Source organism: Chamaea fasciata, unplaced genomic scaffold (assembly GCF_029207755.1).
Source record: "Chamaea fasciata isolate MVZ Bird 193981 ecotype frontalis unplaced genomic scaffold, bChaFas1.0.hap1 SCAF_16, whole genome shotgun sequence".
Classification (NCBI taxonomy): domain Eukaryota; kingdom Metazoa; phylum Chordata; class Aves; order Passeriformes; family Sylviidae; genus Chamaea; species Chamaea fasciata.
Genome location: NW_027094101.1, coordinates 12,560,115 through 12,582,351, shown reverse-complemented (window position 1 = coordinate 12,582,351; position 22,237 = coordinate 12,560,115). Strand labels below are relative to the sequence as shown.

General features: G+C 40.0%; 1 protein-coding gene across 21 annotated transcripts in view; it reads left to right on the top strand.

The window, feature by feature from the left end:
- RBFOX1 (RNA binding fox-1 homolog 1) overlaps positions 1–22,237 on the top strand; it is a 1,151,565-nt gene that overhangs the window by 619,110 nt on the left and 510,218 nt on the right. For 17 of the 21 annotated variants that reach the window (XM_066197674.1, XM_066197696.1, XM_066197682.1 and 14 more), the window contains one exon: positions 13,243–13,290. The exons of 2 other annotated variants lie outside the window; for them this stretch is intronic. In XM_066197674.1, coding sequence (XP_066053771.1) covers positions 13,243–13,290 — 48 coding nt within the window. Of the gene's footprint in view, positions 1–11,131; positions 11,218–11,432; positions 11,448–13,242; positions 13,291–22,237 lie in introns of those variants that run through there. 2 more of the 21 variants (XM_066197702.1, XM_066197704.1) reach the window with 2 other exon arrangements.

The following is a 22,237-nucleotide window of genomic DNA, read 5'->3' as shown; positions in this document are numbered from 1 at the left end:
TGGCAGCTTTCTGATGTGATTTACTCAATATTATCCTTTGATTATAGTAATGTAATTTTATGGAATGTATTTCTCTGACTCCATCATTAATATCATGAGGCTCAGTAAGAGTGATTCCAGTGTAAAAGGATGATCTTCAACATTTTTGTTGTAAAGTTAGCCACAGTTTTAGATGCTCTTTTGAGCTTGTTATGAGGAGTGATGAAATTGCATGGTTAATCAGTTTAAGCAGTGAAAAATTAACTAGCAGCAAAAAGGAATACTTTATATTCAGTGGGAGTTTAAAGCTACAGAAACAAGGAAACAAAACTGGTAGCAGATCTCAGATTCATTTACTTCAAAGTTCTTTATTATTGATCAGTCTTGAGGCAATTTTTTACCAGTTATGACTGCAACTCCACATCACTCCAGGAATTCCAAAGGGAAATACCTGCCTTTATCAGGATTCCTTCAGTGTACTTTGCTCACCCTAATGACTTGATGATGCTATTTTTCCTTTTGCATTTATGGCATTTCTTTTATGAGATAATGGATTGTGGAAGAGACAGTTTGTGTGACTCAGATGTTTTAAGGACAGCTTTTAAAACAAAACTGTCATGTTGAAACACAAAATGGAAAGGAAGACTTCTAAAAAGCCTCTTTTCCTAATTTTGTGCTAATGCACTTGTAATCCTCCTAAAAATCAGAACTTCCAACAAATTACCTTATAAATTCATTTAATATTTTCAATTTTGATGAAAATATGTTTCATTCTATTGACTTAAAAGGATTTTAGGATCCTTTCAGGCTTCAGTGAGTGCTGAAAATGAGTTAACTATGTTTGTGTTTAAGGATACATGTTTTACAGAACAGCAGCTTTGTTTTAGTGGAAGATATTACTGTAATTCTTTTGTTTCTGTTCAGCTAGGATAAAACATAACAGTATTTTTCTTTTTCTTTTAGAAGAGTATATAGAATGGCTGTCTTCCAGAGGATATGTTAGTTGTGTTTTCACTTGGTAGACGCATGGCCATACCTGAGTGCCTTAGTGCTGTTCTACAGGAATTTATAAAGATATCACTCTTTTATGATAGTGAGTTAAAATATGTTTTAATAAATACTGTTGTTTGCTTTTGGGGAGGAAATTTAAGCAACTGGCTTTACTGTGCAAGGAATCTGGACCTTAATGTGCCACATGTACGAAATACTTTCACGTTAATTCCTTAGGTTTTGGGTCAGCACTGAAATCAGTGATAAGATAACCCAGCACTGCCAGGGATCTCCCATTTCCTGTTGGTGCACAGTGATGGCACCATTTGAGATGGAACTCTCGTTATCATTTCAGTTTTGCTGAAGATTACAACCCTGAAATTTGCCTTAAAGAGCAAGAAGAAATGCAAGGTTTAAGAGTAGTTGTTCGGAGAATTTGTAATTTGATGTACTTGTATAAATGAAATCTTAAGCTGGTTAAATTGCAGGAATCCACCTAAGAACACTCCTTAGATTCAGGCTGTAATTGGTTTTGTTTTGGGGTTTTTTCTTGATCTCTCTTTTTTTCTTTTTTTTTTTTTTTTCTTTTTTTTTTCTTTTCTTTTTTTCTGTCTGTTTGTTTGTTTGTTGGTCTTTTTTAGTTGTTTTTTTACTTTTTTTGAGAGCACGGTATCCTAGATAGAAAAGTTTCAGCCTGTGTACATTATAACAGTAATTTTTGCCACTCATTCTAATAAATTATTTTTGAATTATTGTTATTACTACTATTGCTACCAGCACCACCCCAGTAAAACCCTTACAATTGATAAGGAATAAGAAACCACTTTATGGGCACACTGTTTACTGAGCTGACATATTACATATTAGTTGGGGCACAATTATTTTAATAGATTCACTGCTACCCCCCCCCTTCACCTTGGTAAAGAATATTGGATTTTCCAGTTCAGTGAGTGTCTGGTCGTTATCATTCATGTGCTCTATTGCAGTTATTGTTAATGGTTATGTGAACAGCAAAATAGGAAGCATATATCACCTGTCAGCCTGTGTTCTCTCATCCCATCTTGGGTTAAATTATAGTAGGATTGAGAGCAGAATCTGCTAAAATTCAGGTTTCATGAAGAAGTTTTGTGGATTTTTTTTTTTTTCCCTTTAAGGTGTAGGATTTGCGTTCGTCTGTAAGGAAAAAAAAATTCAGTATATTAGGATCATAAATTCTGAATTGGTCTTGCCAAAAAGTAATCTAGAAAATTTACCAGATCAAATAAAAGTGTATTAACCTGGTTTACAGAGAAAGAAGGAGAAATACATTTTTCTGCTCCAATGGGATTCTAACAACTTTCTAGTTTAAGCAAAATGTCTGCAGTTATGCTTACCATGGGCTGAAAATAATTCATCAAAGCCATGCTCTGAGTTCAGGAACAGTGCCGTTTGTGCTCCATCAAAAAGTGGGCTTGATGTAATCAGTTTTTTACCTTTGAAATGGACCTCCTGTCAGTATTTTACTTTGTTTTAAATTGGGCAGCTTAGATACCATCCAGTATTCATGCTTGGGTGACTCGATTGAACTGGAAGAAAAACTTTATCAAAAGCACACGCTTGTGTATTTTTGCCTGTAATATAGAAAGAACAGACAGAAAATGTAATGTGGGGGTAGCAGGTGGGGGTGATCACATCTCTGATGGAAATTTATCCTTCAGATTCTTTTGGCCATGCTGAGTTGGCATTTCTTAGTATGAAATGCTTTGTTTTGTGCAGATTTTTTTTTATGCCATCAGGTTTGGTGAGATAATCTTTCAAATGGAATTTTGAAATAAGTATGGCAATCTCTTTTTCCTGGATCAACAAATCACCTGCTTCATTAATTAAACTGGAACATTCACATTTTATCAAGTCTCAGATAGTTGAAGGTTACAGGGAAGAGATGAAGGATTTTCCTTAGGATTGAGAGAAATGTGTTGGTGTGAATTCTAACATTTGAGACAGACCTCTGATGCATTTTAAATACTGCTCTGGCTACAATTCACTTTTTCACTGGTGAAACAAACGGTTGACACCCAATCAACTGTTGATGGACAAATTCAAACCAAACAAAAGGGTGTGTTTTTCAATATTATATGTAATTTAACTGTGGGATTGCCACGGGATGTTTCAGAAGCCAAAAAGATGAGGAGTTTCTGAAACAGAATGGATGAGTTAGTGAGATGAAATCTCCTGGTTATGAAATGGCAAAGGAGCCCTTACCCTGCTCAGGTAAATCAGCCCTGACCTTGCCCAGGTAAATCAGCCCTTACCCTGCCCAGGTAAATCAGCCCTTACCCTGCTCAGGTAAATCATCCTTACCCTGCCCAGGTAAATCATCCTTACCCTGCCCAGGTAAATCAGCCCTTACCCTGCCCAGGTAAATCAGCCCTTACCCTGCCCAGGTAAATCAGCCCTTACCCTGCCCAGGTAAATCAGTTCTAACCCTGCCCAGGTAAATCAGCCCTTACCCTGCTCAGGTAAATCAGCCCTTACCCTGCTCAGGTAAATCAGCCCTTACCCTGCCCAGGTAAATCAGTTCTAACCCTGCCCAGGTAAATCAGCCCTTACCCTGCCCAGGTAAATCATCCTTACCCTGCCCAGGTAAATCAGCCCTTACCCTGCCCAGGTAAATCATCCTTACCCTGCCCAGGTAAATCAGCCCTTACCCTGCCCAGGTAAATCAGTTCTAACCCTGCCCAGGTAAATCAGCCCTTACCCTGCCCAGGTAAATCAGTTCTAACCCTGCCCAGGTAAATCAGCCCTTACCCTGCTCAGGTAAATCAGTTCTAACCCTGCCCAGGTAAATCAGCCCTTACCCTGCCCAGGTAAATCAGTTCTAACCCTGCCCAGGTAAATCAGCCCTTACCCTGCTCAGGTAAATCATCCTTACCCTGCTCAGGTAAATCAGCTCTTACCCTGCCCAGGTAAATCAGCTCTTACCCTGCCCAGGTAAATCAGCCCTTACCCTGCTCAGGTAAATCAGTTCTAACCCTGCCCAGGTAAATCAGCCCTTACCCTGCCCAGGTAAATCATCCTTACCCTTCTCAGGTAAATCATCCTTACCCTGTTCAGGTAAATCAGCTCTTACCCTGCTCAGGTAAATCATCCTTACCCTGCTCAGGTAAATCAGTTCTAACCCTGCCCAGGGAGATGAGTCCTTATCCCCTCTGGAACGGTTGAGAGCCTGCAGCCTCAATCCTAAGGCTCAGCTGATGGCTGGTGCATTTCAGTAGGAAAGCATAGTGCTCAGACAGGAGGGAAAGTGGGAGTTACAGAGGTACTCTGGAGGTTTTAGTCCTGGACAGCTCCTAAAAGTCAGCAGTGTGATGCTTGATGCTTCATTCCTGCTGGGTTTTCTGCTGGGGATAGATGATTTTACCTGTCTGGTGAGAAATTGCAGATTGTGAGACTAATAAAGATAAAAAAACTTCCAAAAAAGTGTTTTGATGGCTACTTTTTTTCCTTTCGTTTCTTTACTAATCTAAGGAGGAGGAAACTGGTTTTCTTAACTTTTTGATTGATCCAAATCTGTCTACTAACCTCTTGTTATGCTGCTTCACGATTACCTGGCACCTCTTTCTCCCAAATGCCATAGCTCATTTTTGCATTCATCTTTCACACACACCTATGGGGGAAAAACATTTGCCAGTCTGAATGTGAAATTAGTTATAAAGAAAATTCAGGAACTGTTATATTTCAGTTATATGCTGAAATGCCCTCACATACTGTACAGTATCACACAGAGATATTTATTATCTGCACTCCAATTAAAAATGCTGCTTTGGCTTAGCAGCTATTTAAAAGTATTTACTACAACTAAGGAATCAATATTTCTTATTTAAAAAGAAGGCTAATTCCTCAGTGCACATGGATCTATACACAAAAGCACAAAATCTACGGGTGCAATTGAAGAAAGGGGTTTAGGGGCGTGAAGGGGCTGTGTGTTTTTTATGGTTTGTTTGATGGAGGGAGGTTGGTTTGGTTTGGGGTTTTTTTTACATCTCTTGACCTGCACTGGGACAGAGTATGTTTTTGGGTTGTTTTTTTTTTTGTTTTGTGTTTTTTTTTTTTTTTTTGCCAGGGCTGTTTGTGTTCAGTGACCCTTTGCTCATCACTTTAGTGCTGCTCCATAGGGCAAAGCATCTGTTTGGGGGGAAACAGCCAAGAAAAGGTGTAGAAGTCACTGTGTGTGACTCCAGCAGCCCGTGGATGTGGTGCTGGGACACTTCAGTGGAAGTCAAGCTGTGAACTGCAGCCCTGGGAGCAGGGCACGTGCTGGGGATGCTGAGTGCGGAGAATTTGGGAGCAGGAAGCTGTCTGTGCCAGTGACATGGGGCTGTTCTCCTTGGCAGGCTGAGCTCTGCTCTGTGCCAGCGCAGGGGGTGTGGTACACTGTGGCAATAGGACACGAAATAAAGATTCTTGACTCCAGTCAGGACGAAGTAGAAATCAGAAGATTTTATTTACAATTTATTCAGCCCTTTTATATCATGCTGTGCTAAAAGGCACGTTATTGGTTTATACGACTGACACCTCTCCCATTGGCTAAGGAACGGAAATAGCAAACAACACCTGTTGTTTTGGGAAAGGAATATTGTTTACACAAGGTTGTTTTGGGAAAAACAAAACTGTTGAAAAGTTTCCCTTGGGAAGAGCTCAGGCTCAAAAAATACCGAGTTCACAGTACACAGGCTCTGATGTGACCAGGGTCTCTTCAGCTGTGTGCTTCTGGAAATGTTTGGGGAAGCAAAGGGTTCTGCAGCCTTCCTGACAGCACAGCTTGGCAGATGTTTCAAAGCAAGCTGGGCTTGTTTTCCCTACACTGGGCATGGAAGAAGAAATGGCATCTCAGTCACTCTCTCCTTGCCAAGAAGAACAGAAAAGTCTGACTGTTGATCAATAAGGAAACTCCTCAAAGATAAATTATACCAACTTGCTGCCTGAGGCTGCAGTCCAATTCTTTATTTCTCCTGGATGTTGAAGCAATAGCTGTCATCATCAGAGCTCCTTTTGAGCTTGTTCATGGTAAGAAGAGTCCTTTGGATGCAGTGTTCACTCACTCATGCCTTTGGTTCTGCATTCTTCTGAGTGGAGTGACACAATGCTGGGCCAGGAAGCTGAAATCATTCTCAGTGTATGAAGCACTGATAATTTGTGACCTGACTCCTCGTGACTTTTGAGAATAGGCAGGAACTGGAACATCTGAAGTTCCTGATGGCTGTGGGTTCACCCCAGTAGGCAGCAGAACCCCACTCACTCCCCCTCAGCGAGGCAGAAGTGAGAAAGTTTGTGGGTTGTTTATTAAGGGAAAGCTTGAGTCCAATATGAAATTCTGCTTCATTTTTTTTACTCAAGAAAGCAGAGTAAATACATAGCCAGCTTATTGGGAATGTAACTGCTTTGCTGCACAGAAACAGCCCTATTTTGTGAAAACATATTAAAGGCATAAAATTTGACTTTTTGTGATAGTCAGAAGTGTAGTGTAATATCAAAAAGAAAATGGATTTTTACAGAGCCCTAATTTTCCAGGGCACTTCTGCAGTCATCACACATTCTTCTGTCATTAAACAATTCCTGTCCTGGCACTCTGTGAGCCTGAAAAATCACTATTTGATTTAAAATTTATGCTTTTTATCACTACATAACCCCAAATGACTGAACTCCATTTAAAAGTTCAACCCAAATCCTCTTCAGTCTTAAAGGAACTTATTTTGTGAAAATTGGACTTCAGTGAAATAGTTTTATTATTGATTTATACCCTGTGCCCACACAGTCCCCCCTCAGTAAACACAGGCTCCTTCTGGCAGCCACTTCAATGTCTTCACAAAGTGAATTCTCCTCCTCTCAGCATCCTCACCTCTCTTTGGGGTCTTTTATCAGCCGGAGTAGGGCATAGCTTTGCAAGTTCTGTCTTTTCCTCAGGCACTCATTTATGAAAACTACAGGAATATCTTTGAGCCTCTATTTAATTCCCTGTCAAACACGGCTAAACTTAATTTCTAAATTCTAAGTATTACATTCAACATTCTAAATGTTTTTAGGTGTCTGAGGTCTGAAGCAATTTTATATGCTTGTTTCCTTTAGGAAACCGGACTGTAAAAAGAGACTTTCCTTCAGGAATTGTGTTGTGGCCTTCTGCTGCTGTTAATTTGAAAACATAAACTGACAAATTAGGTTTCTTTCTCTAAAAGTTGAGGGTGTTCTCTGGGTATATATTGCCAGTTGTCACCTTGCCCAGCTTCCACAGTGTGTGGCTGTGCTGAAATCACATCAGCAGCTTTCTCAACAACTCCTTGAATTTATCAGGAATATCTATTGACCACCTAGATTTCTGTGATTTCAAACATAGGACTATTCATGTGGCTGTTGGTCTACGTGTCACCTAAGGCAATTTTATTAGCTAAATAAAATTTAGTTTAAAAATCCAGTTTTAACAGTTTAAATCTGTTAAAATTTGCAGTTCTGGAAGTTCCTGTGTATTTTCGGCCTTGAAAGTAGAGGGACATACAGAAAAAGAATATCTGATTTGACCTGTAGGTCAAAATGATGTTGCATTTAGGAATCTTAAGTGTTTTTGTACTGTCCAAACTGACAACTTCACCAAATGTCAGTTTCTGTGGCCAGCTTTGAAAATGAAATATTTCCTAGCCCAAATTTAAGTCTTAACCCGATCTAGGCTTCAAAAGCAAATATTTACAGCTGGGTACTGCTGCATACTGGTTCCCGTATTACAGTTACATCCGTGTCCTGTGAAAATGCTGCCTGCTTTAGGTGTGGTTTTGCGCTATCTGAGGAGAAAGGTGCAGGGTTTGCACTCGGGTACCTTTGCATCCCAGGGCTAATGAAACCTGTGTTTGGAGAGAGCAGGGGAGTGTGAGGCACGAGGGTTCTGTGCTGTGCAGAGACGTGTCTGTGCATCTCTGAGTGTTTGGAGAGCATTAAGGAAAGGACAAGTAACTGCTGAAGGTGAGAGAAGGAAAAGAAAGAGGAGTGGGGAGGTTTTATACACTCCAGTCCATAAAGCTCCAGCAGCAGCAGTATCTGGTCCCTCAAACAAGAGAAAAAAAGTCAAAGCTTTCCTTGGGGGAAGGGGGCAAAACCCCCAAGATTTAACTCTTGATAGCCTTGGAAAGTGTAAGTGAGCATTAGCAGAGGGCTGGGAGCAGAAGGAAGCAGAGCTGGGTGTTCACTGTCACAGCAGGGCGGTGGGTGGCTGTGTGGGAGGGCACACACACACCAGGCCTTTCAAATCTGTATTAAAAATACAGCAGCATTTTTATAAGCAGTAATGTTTTTTTTATTATGAAATTTGTCAGTTCAGTTTCCATGAGTCTTGCAAACCTGCCTCTTACAGTCTGCTTTTATCTAGAAACAAGACAAGAAAGCTCCCTAAAATCTGGAGAAGTTTGATTTTCAATCTGTGATCAGACAGGTTGTTTCCTTTTTGACCCTGCTCAAACTGCCCCAAGGCTGCCCTGAGGCATCAGAAATAGGTGCAGGTGGCCCCGTTTGCTCCTGGTCTGAGCTTGTGGGCACAAACCTCTTGCTCCACAAATGTTAGTAAATAGAGATGAAGCTATTTCTTTCAAAATAAAACTCCTCTCCTACATCTTTGACATTGCAACTGTTGAAGCCATTCAAATCCTTGAATTGGTTTGTTAATTTGATGAGCCTTCTGCCTGCGTTGCTGGGGACAAACCTAGTGAAGACTTGAATGTCACATTCTAAGGTTTCATTTTTCATTTATTTTCTTCTTCAGTAGGTATTACAGTGTGGTTAATTTGTTCTCTGGGATGGATGAAATAGAACTAATATGAAATTCAAATGAATTCTTCTGCTGGCAGCCTGTTTGTTAGCAGCAATAATGAAACATAATGGCCAACGGATAGAGAAATACATTAAGTATTTTCCTTAATAATTCAAGGCTTTGAGATATTTAACAATCAATAAAAATATCCAGAAAAATCAATAACCTAGAATTTGACTGTGTAATTTTTTATTTTATATATATTTGTGTGTATATATATATATTCTTCTTTTGTTTAAGATCATGTTACCTTTATAAATGCTTTAGTCATTGCAAGGAGTCCATCTCAGCTCTGCAAATTTCAAACCTTAAAACAACCCCAAACGCTGCAGAACCCCCTTTTATCTCTAATTTACTGGCTGTTTCACGAAACTGGCAGCCAGTATTGTGAAGAAAAAACCAATTATTTGTTGGCACTTGTTGGGGTGCCAAGGACACGTGTAGAACACCTGACCAGCGAGAGGTTTATCTTTCACGGGAGGCTGAACAGCATTTTACAAGGTTGTTTGCTTCCACCTACTGCTCATCCTTGATATTACAGAAGAAGCCAAGCGGAGGAAGCCTGATCCCAGCTGGAATTCCAGAATTCATCCTTCCTCCCCTGCGCTGTGGGAGCACAGTGTGTGCACACAATCCAGTTCGCCTTTCACAGTGCCTTACGTGCACCAGAGGAGAGAAAACACCGTGGAAGTTCGGACCACTTTTCTGAAGTTCCTGATGCCTTGTGGTTGTTCTGGGTGGTTGCTGGCAGTCTGTGTTGGGATGGCAGGGCAGCAGAGGGTGGAAGCAGGCTTGGGATGGATGGCAGGGAGGGAGCACAGTGCAGGGTGTGATAATGCCCAGGGCCACTCGCGGTGTGGGGGTATTAGCAGGTATCACTCAGGAGAGTGATTTCACTGTTCCCGCTTCCAATTCAAGAGGTGAAATTAAATGCAGAATTACAGAAACTATGTAAAACAAAGTAGATGCAGGTTTCTCCTGCATCCTAAAGCCAAAATCGCATGCGGGGCCGTGCTACTACCAGTAATTACTTTTGCTTTCTAGGGCTTTTACTTCACTCTTTTCAGTAACATTTTTATCGTGCTACAGTTGATGAAGGTGGTAGATTTGTTCCCCAAGGGCCCAGTGTGTTAAACTTGAAAAATCCCAGCCCTTAAACTTGTGCTTGTCCTGCACTGCTCCCCAGGTTCTGCAGAAAACCGTGCTTTGTTTCCCTGTTGCTGCCACCAAACAAAACGGAACAAAAAGGCAATCTATATAAAACATTCAGTTTTTCATATCTTTGTAACAGTATTATTTAATTGGCTGTTATGCAGTGACACCAAGACAAAAAATGAATTGTGTTGGTTTAAAACTGAAATGGGTGAGATTTAATTCTGTCTTTCCCATGAAACACCCTGTGAAGAATTCTATCATTATATAGTTTGCTTAAAATAATTTTTCAAGAGAAACACATTTTCTGGGCTCTTTTTTTTTTTTTTTTTTTTTTTTTTTTTTTTTTTTTTTTTTGTGATGTAACATCATTAAAGAGGGTGCCTGATACATTGTTCAGATCTCGGAGATTTTAAAGTTGCTTTACAGAAATGGTGCTTCTCCATCTCAAATAATTCATAGAGCTGGGAAATTTGCAATACACATAGGAAGTGACAGCACTTTGTCATTTTGCACTTAGAGAAAATAGCACAGATGTCTCCCAGAGAAGAACATTCTCATTTCTTCCCTTCTTGCTCTGAGATTGACAGATGAATCATTTTGATGATTTTTAAAGCTTAGGATCTGTGTACATTTTTTTCTTTAAAAGAGGTATATCTAGGATGTAGACATGTACTCAAATATTTGTATTTAAACATAGATTTGATCAAGTCAGTAGCTTCACTGGTTTAAAGAATAACAACACTAATTGCTTCAGAAAATTAATTGGTTTTTATCTTGCCCTTGTGCAGAAGTCTGAATCCAGGTGTGTCATCTTGAAGACACATAGCTAGTCACTTCCTCAGCTGAATCTGGCTGTACACAATTTCAAACACAGCACATCCTTGCAGTGAGATTGAACCCATGCAGATGTGGTTTTCATTGCTAAAGATGCAGCGGCTCATTTGTAGAGATTCACTTTCCATATCTTTGGATAGTTAACCAAACGCTGAGGGATGAAATGCTTGTCTGGTGTTCAGGAATGACACAGGGAATGGAAAAGCTGTCATTTGCAGCTCAGCCTGGCTCTTTTCCCGGGGCTGGTGTCAGTTGGAGGCAGGTCCCAGCTCAGGTGAGGCTGGTTATGTGGTTCATTCCCGCTGGGGCAGGCGAGGCTCAGCTGGGCTGGCCCCACATGGGCTGTGTCCGCTCGTGTCCTTTCCTTGCTGCTCCAGCCAGCCAGGGCAGGTCGGCTGTGCTGGAAGCGAGATGGGCTTTGTTCCACCCAGGTAAAACTGCATTTTTCATTGAGTAATGAATGCTCATGAACTCGGGCTTCTTAGAAATTGTTTTTAATGGGAAAGGACAGTGGGGAAATAGCGAACCAAACTGTTCCATGGGCAGCAGGAGGGATCGGAGTGCTGTTGGGTCTTCAGGCATATTCATCATGCTGAGAGGCTGTAATAGCCACGGCTGCAGTCTGAGAGGAGCTACTTTATTCTGCTTTCAGTTAATTTAGGTCAGTGTGTGAGACGGAGCCACTCTTGTCCTTGGTAATGTGGAAAGAGATGATTCATTTTTGATTAACCAATAAATATGTTAAAGAACATTACATTCTTTCCAAAAGGTGACTTAGGGCACAGCCAGGACGTGAAGATCACCGGTGCTAATGAAGTTTGAATTTGTTCCCCTGAGGGGGAAGGCTTTGGAAGAGCTGAGCTTTTTTCCTTGCTTCGCTCCCTCCCCAAAAAGAAGCAAATGTAAATATCCCAACAGGATGGCTCAGGAAGTGAGCCTGTAGGCAGACAGCATTTCCTTCTCCTCCACATGGGAGACGTGGGGAGACACTGTCTGGCTGCCAGGAAGGCACACTGGAAAGAAAATTTTTGAGTGTTATGTTCCACAAAGTACAATCTGGCTCCCCATGAAAAGTGATGGGATATAAGGAGTATTAGGGGTGCTGATTCATATATGAGATTGGCTGGAATAACAAATGCTTTTTTGCTGCTTGAGAAGTGACACAACTTGATAGGCCTCATGAAACCATCTTTAATATAATGTGCTGTGAATTAAAGTGGTTTTTTTTCCAGGAAAAATTGTTTCATCCTACTTGGTTGAATGATTTAATTTTAAAAAACCTTTTATAGTTGTAGGTAGGAAGTGTTTGGTTTTGAAGTAACACCAGTCCTTCATTTAAGATGAATAGACATGCTGTTGAAGAACCATAAATTCTTTATTTTGCATTTGTTTTTATTTTTAATAGGAGCTGCTATTTGGTATCAGCATTGGAATTTATGTGCAAGTAACTAACTAATAATCTGAGAGCTGATTAGAGTAGTTAAAGCTTTGGTGAGAGGTTGGGGAAGTACTTTTAACAAAAAAAAATGTCCCTCAGCCACGTGCTATTCTTTTGCCAACAGAAATCTCTAAAGCTGCAATAGTTAAGTAAAATTTGTTTTCAAAAATATCCTCCCTAGAAAAGTAAAGTTGAAAAGAAAATGAGCAGGTCACCTGTCTACAGTTTAGTGACTTGAATTGTATTTGGCTCACTCAGTTTCCAGCAGTAACTTGCCATAAAAAGGGTGAATGTGAGTCAATAAATGCCTTTCATGGTAGAATTTTTGTCATAACCATTTTCCCTGTGTGTCTTCAGCACGAAAATCCACAGGTTCAATGACTCAAAATACTTTAGGAATAAAAGGACCGTGTGTTGGGTGTCGTTAGGTTTGAGATCATCTGTTTCACTCCCGAAGAAAACATGTCCAAAATATCCTCACCTAAGGGCACACACACACGTTTATCATAAATAGAGGCTTTTCTGATCTTGAACATTGCAATTCAGAGATTCAGATACAAATATTTATCCTCCTAGTTAGCACTTGATAACAGACAGAAGGTTGAGTAGTTTTCCCACCTTAGCTTACCTCTATATTTCCTTCAGCTTACATTACTTGTTTGTTAAAAAAAAAAAAAAAAAGAGCAAAAAATAGATTTTCTTCAAGGTGGAAGTAAAAAAGAAATTGTATATTAAATACATATATATTTATATCTACAAAAATATTTTAAAATCTCTTTTTTCCTGAGAGCTGGCTACACCATACTGAAATAAGTAGGGGGTGGGGGGGGTGTTCTTTCAGTCCTGTCTTTAAATTTATAGCTCTAGTAAAGTTTAATAAACTTCACCTAAAGGCACAAGACTAGATATTGTATATTAAATAACTCTGTGTACAAAAATAACAGTTCTTCAGCCTGAGTTACTCCCCCGTGCTGGTCAATGTGCTTTGTGACATGGGCTTCTCTGTTTGTGTTTTCAGGACACTAAAGCAGAGTGCAGTTCTGGTGTAGAAACTGAGGACAGAAAAGTAAGTGGCTTGTTTTAATGTGGTTTTTCAGGCAACTCTGGTAGCTGGGATTTTCTCTGGTTTTGTGTTTTGTTTTTATAAATTAAGTAATATGAAATTATTTTATGGCTCTTTATGCGTGTATGTGTTCATGTTGTATTTTAACTTCAATGGGGACAAATCAGTCTTACTTTATTGAATATACTTGTTAGAAATTTGAATAACTGCTTGTTCAGAAGGGAATTATAGTCTTAATCTCTTTGTACTACAAAATTTTACAAGGCAGTTGAAGTTCCTGTTCTTAATTTACATTATTAACAGTTATTGTGTGTCTTTCATGATAAAGTTGGCATGTTAAATATTTGTAAGACAGTGAGGTGACTGCTTTTTCTTGCTTTATAAGCAGTACCTTTGAAACCTTTTTTTTTTCTTCTTTCAAAGGGTTGATTAAAACAAATGTTTCCAGTTTTATTTTCTGTGGACAAATATAAACCAGATAGAAAATACATTTTCAGTTTTGTTCTTCACCTTACTCGTGATAAAAGCTCACCAAGAAACAAAGGTTTCACAAAGAAGCCTTCAGCTTAAGACACAATTAAATTGTCAGAAATAAATATCAATCCAGTTTTGAAGAGAGAAATAACATGTTTTGTTTGAAAATCTGTTGCTATTGAAATTTGAAAATCTGGATTACTAGATCTGCAGGGTATTTCTGTGTGGAATAGTAACTGAGTGTGTTGAGCACAGGAGGTGATTTAGTCTCTGACTTCAGCTGGTACTCACTGCGTCCCACTGAGGTTGCAGGTTCTGACCATCAGCTTCCATCAAACTCTCCAGGTGCTTCCATTTAGGTTCATGTTGCTTTAAGGTGTGCTAAAATCCAGGCTGGGACCTTTCTCCATATCCCCAGGTTCTGACTTTTTTTAGTGTTGGTAGCAACCACTAAAACTGCCCAAGCCACAAGTTCTTTCTGTGATGTGAATTATGGGAAAAGGTGTCAGGAGCCTGACAAGCTTTGGACAGCAATTTATTGAAGTGTTGTATTTCTTCTCCCTTGTATTGCAATGTTTATCTAGCAGAGCACCAGCCTGCTGTCAGTGCACTCTGGGGTTTTTTCATGGTTTATGATGCCGTGGTTTGTACCTCAGGAGGAATTAGAGGAGATGTGTGACTGATACCTTCCCTTGTGGCTCAAAGTCACTGCTGTGAGCTGGGATGGTTTCCCTAAAGGGTTTTTTCCACCTGCAAGGGTCACAGGATATCCAGCTGTCACATGCAGAGACTGCAGCTGGCAGGAAGGATTATCTGGAAAACCCCTCAATCCTTCTTCTTTTTTTTGGTGTTTTGTGGAAGCACTTTGAAAGAGCAGGAATGTGATAAACACCTGTTGTTGCATGATCTGCTTCATTTTTTCGCTCCATTTGGTCCCAAAACTGAAGCTTCCACCAATTTTAAGTGGCAGTTGTTCTTTCCAGTCCAGGGAGAGAGTTACCAGTGATCATCAAATACAGATCCATCAATCCTGGTTAATACTAATGCATTGTTTCATGTTTGTTGAAAGCATCAATTAAGAATGTAATGTAATTCATCAACCTGAAACATTGTAAATAAATATTTTTATTTCATCGAACTTGAAATCAAGACAAACTACTGCAATTAGGGCATGCATCATTAGTATCTAATAATTTGCACTTCCATAATGAAATATACTACTAATGAACTATATCATTACTAATTAATGGGAAATTCTCCCAGTTAACCACAAAATACAAACCTGCAAGGTGCCTTTTCTTGTGTTCCTTTTTTTCTGAAGTTTCCTAATCTATAACTTCTGAAGTAGAAATTTATGTAACCATGACTAAAGCATTGCCTGGAGGCAATCCCAAATTTAATAACTGTACTTATTATTTTGAAATCTATTATTCTGTAAATTCCAAACTAGCAGTTAATTATTGTAACCACTTTGTCACTGTGATCTGTCTCTCCTTCCATTGTCTTTAACTGACCTTTCCATGCAAGGTTTTATTTATTTTCTGCAAGTCTAAAAGCTCCCAGGTTTGAGAATACCACGTGACTAGCAATGCACAATCTGTTCTCTCTGGCCTGGATAATAATGAATTACTTAATTGTCTTTACCATTCCCAGCAGAAGACCCATGAGTGCATGTACAGCTCATTTCCTACATAGTGAATGCTTTTTTTCACCCAAAACTTTGTTGTTTTGCTCTCCCACTAGCATTCTGAACATCACAATATTGGATGTTTAATGACTCGGATCACAGAAATGGCTCAGCTTTGCTTCTCAAAGGAACATATGTAGAAAAGTGTCCCTTAAATTGTCCCAGGAAGAAACCTGTTGAAAACACACCACGTGTGATTTTTGTAAAAAATACATGGATATCTGCTAGCCAGGGGATGCTTGGGAATTTCAGTCATGATTCCAAAGCCCGTGTGATGTTTTGCTGTTGTGAGGCTGATGACAGATGGTCAGGTTGTTTTTTCCTTTTACCCGTGTTTTGTGACATAACTCTGGGTGTTGGGCACAAACAAAACGGTTCTGGTGGAAGGGAATGAATAAGAATATTGGTCATTTTGCCAAGAGGGAGAGCATGTGGATTCCTTTGAAATCCTTCAATTTAAAGTAGCCAAATCATGGTCTGTCTCTAAGAAGACTTCTAATGTGTACAGCCTTTTTGTTGTTCCCTTACACAGCTGCATCATCTCCCATTGGCTGAAAACTCTGCCTTGTTTTTTATAAAATTATATTCTATAAATCTTCATTTTTTTTAAATTTAATCTCAGTTCACATCTTTATTTGGTCTGAGCAGGTTTTTTTTTTAATATGTTTAAATGGGACTTGCTTCAAACAGTAATCTTCAAAAACACAAGAAGAAACTGTAAATAAGATTTCTCCCAGTCCTGCTCCGTCTTTGAGATCTGAATAGAGCACAAAGGACATACTTTGTTTTACTCTGCAATTGTCATATCATCAAATTAATTCATGGCAATGCTGTGAAACAAAAACTGATATAAAGTTACATCCTCTGACATCCTTTGTGTGACATTTCCACCTGGAATGGAAAACTGACACTGCAAACTGGAAGTTAACTTACAGCGACCTTTGTGCGCTGGATAACTTTGTCTCAGCTCATTTTTACTGTGCTGGGAATGTTTTATTCTGCTGTTTGATTTCAGTTTATTCTGCCCCTGATGGGGCTGTACTGTGCAGTGTCATTGTCCTGCCCGTTCCTGCAGCAAATGCCCCGCTCAGCAGCAGCTCAGCACCACTGCTGGGGGGCTCAAGGTCACCCGGGGTGTCCTGCTGCATTTTTCCCTTCTGGAGAGGGAGCTGCCTCATGGAGAGAATGTTTTTTTGAGATGCATCTTGACTTGAAAATGTCTCACTTTGGAGCTGGGAGCCAGAGGGTTTATGAGAGCTGCGGAGTTTATGGCAGTGCATCAGGGCAATAAGCTGGGGGTCAGGAAGGTGGGGAAGTTCCCTGGAGTGCCATAATGTTTCCTAACTCCCCATTACCTGCTGTGGGATACAGGGTAGGCACTAATGCCTTTCCTTTTCTCCGCCTGCTGTGGAAAATATTTTATAATTTTTTTTTTTTTACTTTAGTACCTTCTGTCAGTAGATCTCAAATTACTTTACAAACAAATTAAAAACACCTATGAGGAAAGTACTTACAATTATATGGGTTGAGTTACATATGGGGAGATATACGGAAGTGTGAAGGGCAGGTGTAGGCAAGGTTATAAAGTGTGTCTGAGACAAAATCAGGAGAAAAAGAAACAGCTTTACAAATGCATTTTGCTTTGTCTATTCAATGGCTTCTTGCACGTTGTTTTGTTTTGTTTTTTAGTTTATTCATAGTGATCATATAAAAAAGTTTTTCCTGGAAGTTTGAGGGTTTGTTTTTTTTTTTTTAGGAGAAAGTATTTATCCAGTTTCTCTGATCTTCAGATAACTTTAGAGGGGAGTTAGTAGGGGTATCAAATAGTGAGGAGCACCGTGGAGGGACCATCATAGATGAGGATGTTATTACACTGTTTTCTTTCATGGTAGTCGCCTTTTCTGCTGTTTAGGGGCTTTTTAGCCATGAATAGGAATAAGTGTCATTTTTATTCCCTTGTGAAGGCATTGTGCAATCTGTATAATCTCTTTATTTATATTTATTTATAATCTCTTTATTGAGATGCGTTTCTGCTCCCATTAAAAGAATTTTTTTTGTTGTTGTGAGGGAAAATCATAGACTCCAGTGGATTTGTAGGGAAGTGTCTAAATTGCATTTGGGTACAGATTTAGAGGAATCTAGGGAAATTCTGAATGTTAATGACCCTTCTGGTGGGTAACAGTGAACAAACGACTCCTGTTCCTCCTGCCTCTTTCCCTGTGGCACAAGCAGTGCCAGGTGTGGCTGAACCTTTGCAGGACAGCACCACACAAAGTGGGGAGGGTTGACCCCAGAATTCAGGAGCCAGGGGGAGTAACCCAGAGGGGGAATAATGAGCTGTTCCAGGAATAGCATCCTCTTGTCAAGCACAGCAGATGTTTCCCCTGACAGCTCAGCTCATGTAAGTCAGATTTAGGTGACGTTTCTTGAGCCTCCTCAGTGCAGAGCTGGAAGTTTCCACGACTTCCACAAAAGTGAAAGTGGTGAAGTTATCTAAGGGGTGTGTGTGTTGTTTGTTTGTTTGTTTATTACCTGAAAAGTTACTTGGAATTCGTGGCAGATTCCTTCACATTGTTTGAAATCATGATCTGTTTCACTCCAGGGATCCTAAAACTCAGAAAGTTGAATCAAGCCCATAACCTACATTGTTTAGGGAATATCTATTGTTATTCATACTACTTTCAGCGGTATTTTTAAATCAAAGGATTCTTTTCTCCTTTTTCTTAGTTTTATGTCCTTTTCAAATAAAAGCAATACTTCTGGAAGAAACAGGGAGCTGAAAGTTGCCCTGGAACTTAAGACACGGCATTAGTCAGCCTAATAAATATTGGCAATTCTAATGTGAGGGATTGCTCAGAAATCCAGTCCATTTCCTGGCATGTGGCTTGACAGAGTGCAAAGTCTCGCTGCAAAGTTTCCAGGTATTTGAATGCTCACAATGTCAGCCCTATTACTGCTCTCTTGTTCTCGCTGTCACTGACATGCAATTATGGGATTTCACAACTGAAGTGGTGACAGTTGCTCCTCTGTGTGTGTGTGTCTGTCTTTCCCCCTAATCCAACTCTATCTAGCAATCTGTAATTTGATAAAGCGGAATTGAAGTGACAAGCGTGACAGAAGTGCCAAAACAATAATTTGACCTCCCACTGAAGTGTCAACGTGTTCTGCTGCATGACTTTTACATATGCTGAAAACACAGAAGGGACATGGATAGTGCACTTCCTGTGCTGCAATAAGGCAGAGTGCTAAAAAACCCTTTTACTGCACTGTGTCTTTTTGCCAATGTGTTCCGCCTTAAACATCTCCCAGCCCTGCATTCATATGTATAAACATGATTGCTGCTGCAAATAAATTATATTTTCATTGGGAGATTTTTTTTTTCAAATCTGCATTTTGAGGATATTTTGATAAATCTTGAAATTATAATTCTGTGATTGTCTACAGAATTAGTTCTCAGACTTTATTTTACTTTTTTTTATAAAATCTCTTCTACCTTGAAATAAATTTCATTAGGTACATGACACATTCCTGCTAATAACTCCTAAAAAGCTCACTGAGCTAGAAAGAACATTCTTTTCTATGCATGAATAAAATATTGTATTAGTCCTGAAGTAAATATATGCACAAGTTACTTTGGCATATATTCCTATGTACTGTACTTGCATTCCATACAAGTAATTATGTTTCACTTGGGGACAAGGGAGAAGGCAGAAGACAGGAACTGTTTGCTTTACACTTGGCTAAATGTAAAGTTAAAATATTGAGATTTGGGGGAGAAGAATCAGAGGGCAAAATGAAAACTGAACTCTGATTTCATGCTAATTACCTGTCAAAATTAACTGAAAAATAATTCATGGGAGACTCAAGCCGGGCTGAAATTTTATTTTTGTCTGGTCATTAAGTTTTCAACAGGTATAAAAACAGAGGGCAATTGTCTTTTGAAGTTATGTGAAAAGGAAAAACCCCACAGATCTATAAATGTTGGTATGCTGTGGGAACATGGGAACATGTCTTGGATCTTGTCTCTGTGAACCAATAAAACTTCACAGCAATGGGAGACTGCAGTCTCCGCTTCTGTGCTGGAACATTTCCTTTTAGAAGGTTTTGGGTGGTGTCAGCTTTTCATAACCCAGACTCCTCACTGTGGGGTTTCAGATTGTTTACATGTGCCAGAGAGTTTCATGGTCATTGATACTTCAGAGAAAAATAAGTTTGCAGTTGACTTTTCCTTCTCTTGTCTTTTTTCCTCCCTTTTTAAAAATAAAGATGTGGGAGATTTGAGAAAGAAGGACTGAACGATGTGCAGCTATGCCCGCCTTATTTGCAGGTATTTTTGTGGTCACAGGGTTTTCTTGGAGCCGGTCTAAAGATCACTGAAAGAAGAGGGAGGCCTTACACTGGTGTGAGCAAAATGATCTCTGTACGGACAGAGGAGTCCCAGGTTGGGGCCTTTTCTTTCATTTACCTCCCTGCCAACCTGTGCTTAGGCACAGAAATGTTTTGTTCCTACATTTTAATTTTCCTCTCAGTAAGGAAAGTAGCCTCTGACAGGCCTGCTTTCCTCACCTAACCATAAAGAGCCCTGTTGGTGAAGTAGAAATCTAGAGATTATTTATTTCTCTGGAAAAAAAGCAATGGAAATGTGAGTTCTTTTATGATTTATTCTGGGTCCTTGTAGTAGAGCTGCTGTTGAGACAAGCCCACCAATGTGCTGCTAGAGAGGAGCTTGCATTCCTCTGTCCTTATTTAACACCAGACAAATGCTCTGATCTCAGGCCGCTTCTCTGTGGTGTAAATGTTGTGTAGTTTTGTGTACTCCTCACTGAAACTATTGTATAGGAAACTTGGAACTGGCACTTGGGATTTGTGAGAACAACTCCACGCAGGCCATTGCTCTAAATGATAAAATGGAGAGATAAATAACATTCTTTCTGTATCAAATACTCTATCTCTATGGAAAATTTAAATTCTGATATTGAGAATTTGAGTCCTTTTAGGAATAGAACCACTGCTTATATTTTTGCATTTTTTCTCCCTATAACTGGAATAAAAAATATTCTCATGGAAATATTTAGGACTATTAGGTATTAAAAATTCTCAAATATTTGTTTCTTCTACTCCATGTCTTCAGCATAACTATGGATGGGAGCATAGGTTCTGCACTGACCCTCTGTTCATGTGGGCTCAATTCTGTGCCTGGAGCAACATCTGGGTCTGCTGGACAGGCTTGGGATCCTCCACAGGAATGTTTGCCTCCAGAGGCTGGAGCTTTGTGGTTGCTCCTCTCCGTTGGTACGCAGGTGTTGCCCAGGAGTTGGCTCCTGTTGGGAATTCCTGTTGGGCATTGAGGCTCTCCGGGAGCAGGGGTTCGACCAGAAGTATTGCTCATGTTGAGCAGCATTGTCACAGTGAAGGAGGAGGGACGGGACGTCACCCAAAGGTTTTGGCACCTGTGATGAACTGGCTGAGGCAGCAGCTGGTGCCCCCCCACCACCTGACACTGGGATTGGAGAGACACGGGCAAGGTAAAAACAAGAAAATTCATGAGTTGAGATTGTTTAAGTGAAGAGACAAAAAACCTTAACCAAAGCCAAACCCCAGGAGATACAGAGGAAGTCTCCAGCTGCTGGAAGTGTTTCCAGGGAGGAATTCCAGCAGCAGGACAGGATTCCTGTGGTCAGTGATAAGCCAGCAGCCTTTTGCTCATACTCACTACGAGTTCATCTGCAGGATTTCTTTATTTTTACTCAGAAGGAGTCCATAACTGTTTGAACTGCCTCCCTTCCCTGTGCATATCCCAGCACTTCCTTGGGCAGCGGAGGACAATTTACACACTGCTGATGGCTGGGGAGAGCCTTGGGCTACATTTGTGTGTTAGCGTAGCTGTCTTCTCTTGTCTCAGCACAAATTGATCAGATGGATTTCCAGGAGCACAGGCATGGCAAGATCATCAGTGGCAGATTGTTTGCAGCATATTTGAAGGGGACAGACTGAATCAGACGATTGTTTTGTTTGCCAAATTAATATCTGGGCTGGAGTCCAGCCTGATTAACGGCGTGGCTGTGATTGGATCAGGAAAGGGGAAGCAGGCGTTTGGAAGGGGGTGTTACACCTGCTGGCTTTGTTGCTTTCCCAGTAGCTTGAACACGTGCAAGAATATGCTGCTGTCCAGTAATCCAATTCATTTCGCATTGATTCCAGTTTGTCTTTTTATGTTGCACGGGATCTCTTGCCAGGTGAATCTTTTCTCTGTAAGCAATAGATGGCTTTTTATGGCTGCCTGGTGTTGGTTGGGCAGTTTGGTCAAAACTTCCTCGTTCCATTATTTCAGAACGGATTTCTTCAGCAGTGATGCAGAGTGTCTTTTTCTCTAACAAAGCCTGTTATTTCAAAACTACTTAGATTTAAATGATATATATCCATATTTAGAACCCTGAATATATATCTATGTTTCTGCAGTCTTTGAACCATCATTGAGGATTCTTATGTAAGGAGTAAAATAAGGGTTAATGGATTTTTCTTCCCATTTTTTTCTTATGAAAAGAAAAGCAGAAGTATGTTTTATTGTCTTTCAGTTTGATGGATGAGACAGGGACCATGGTTTATATATAAACCGTGTTCTTTCCAGATTAGATTGATGTAATCATAGTGGTTTTGCACAGTTCAGCTAAAAATTTGTTCTTCTTGATCAAGGTCAGGAAAATCCAGAGATTCTGCCATTTACCTCATCCCTTCAGAACTAAAACAGGACACCCAGGGCAATATTAAAGGGACTGGTGTACAGGCATG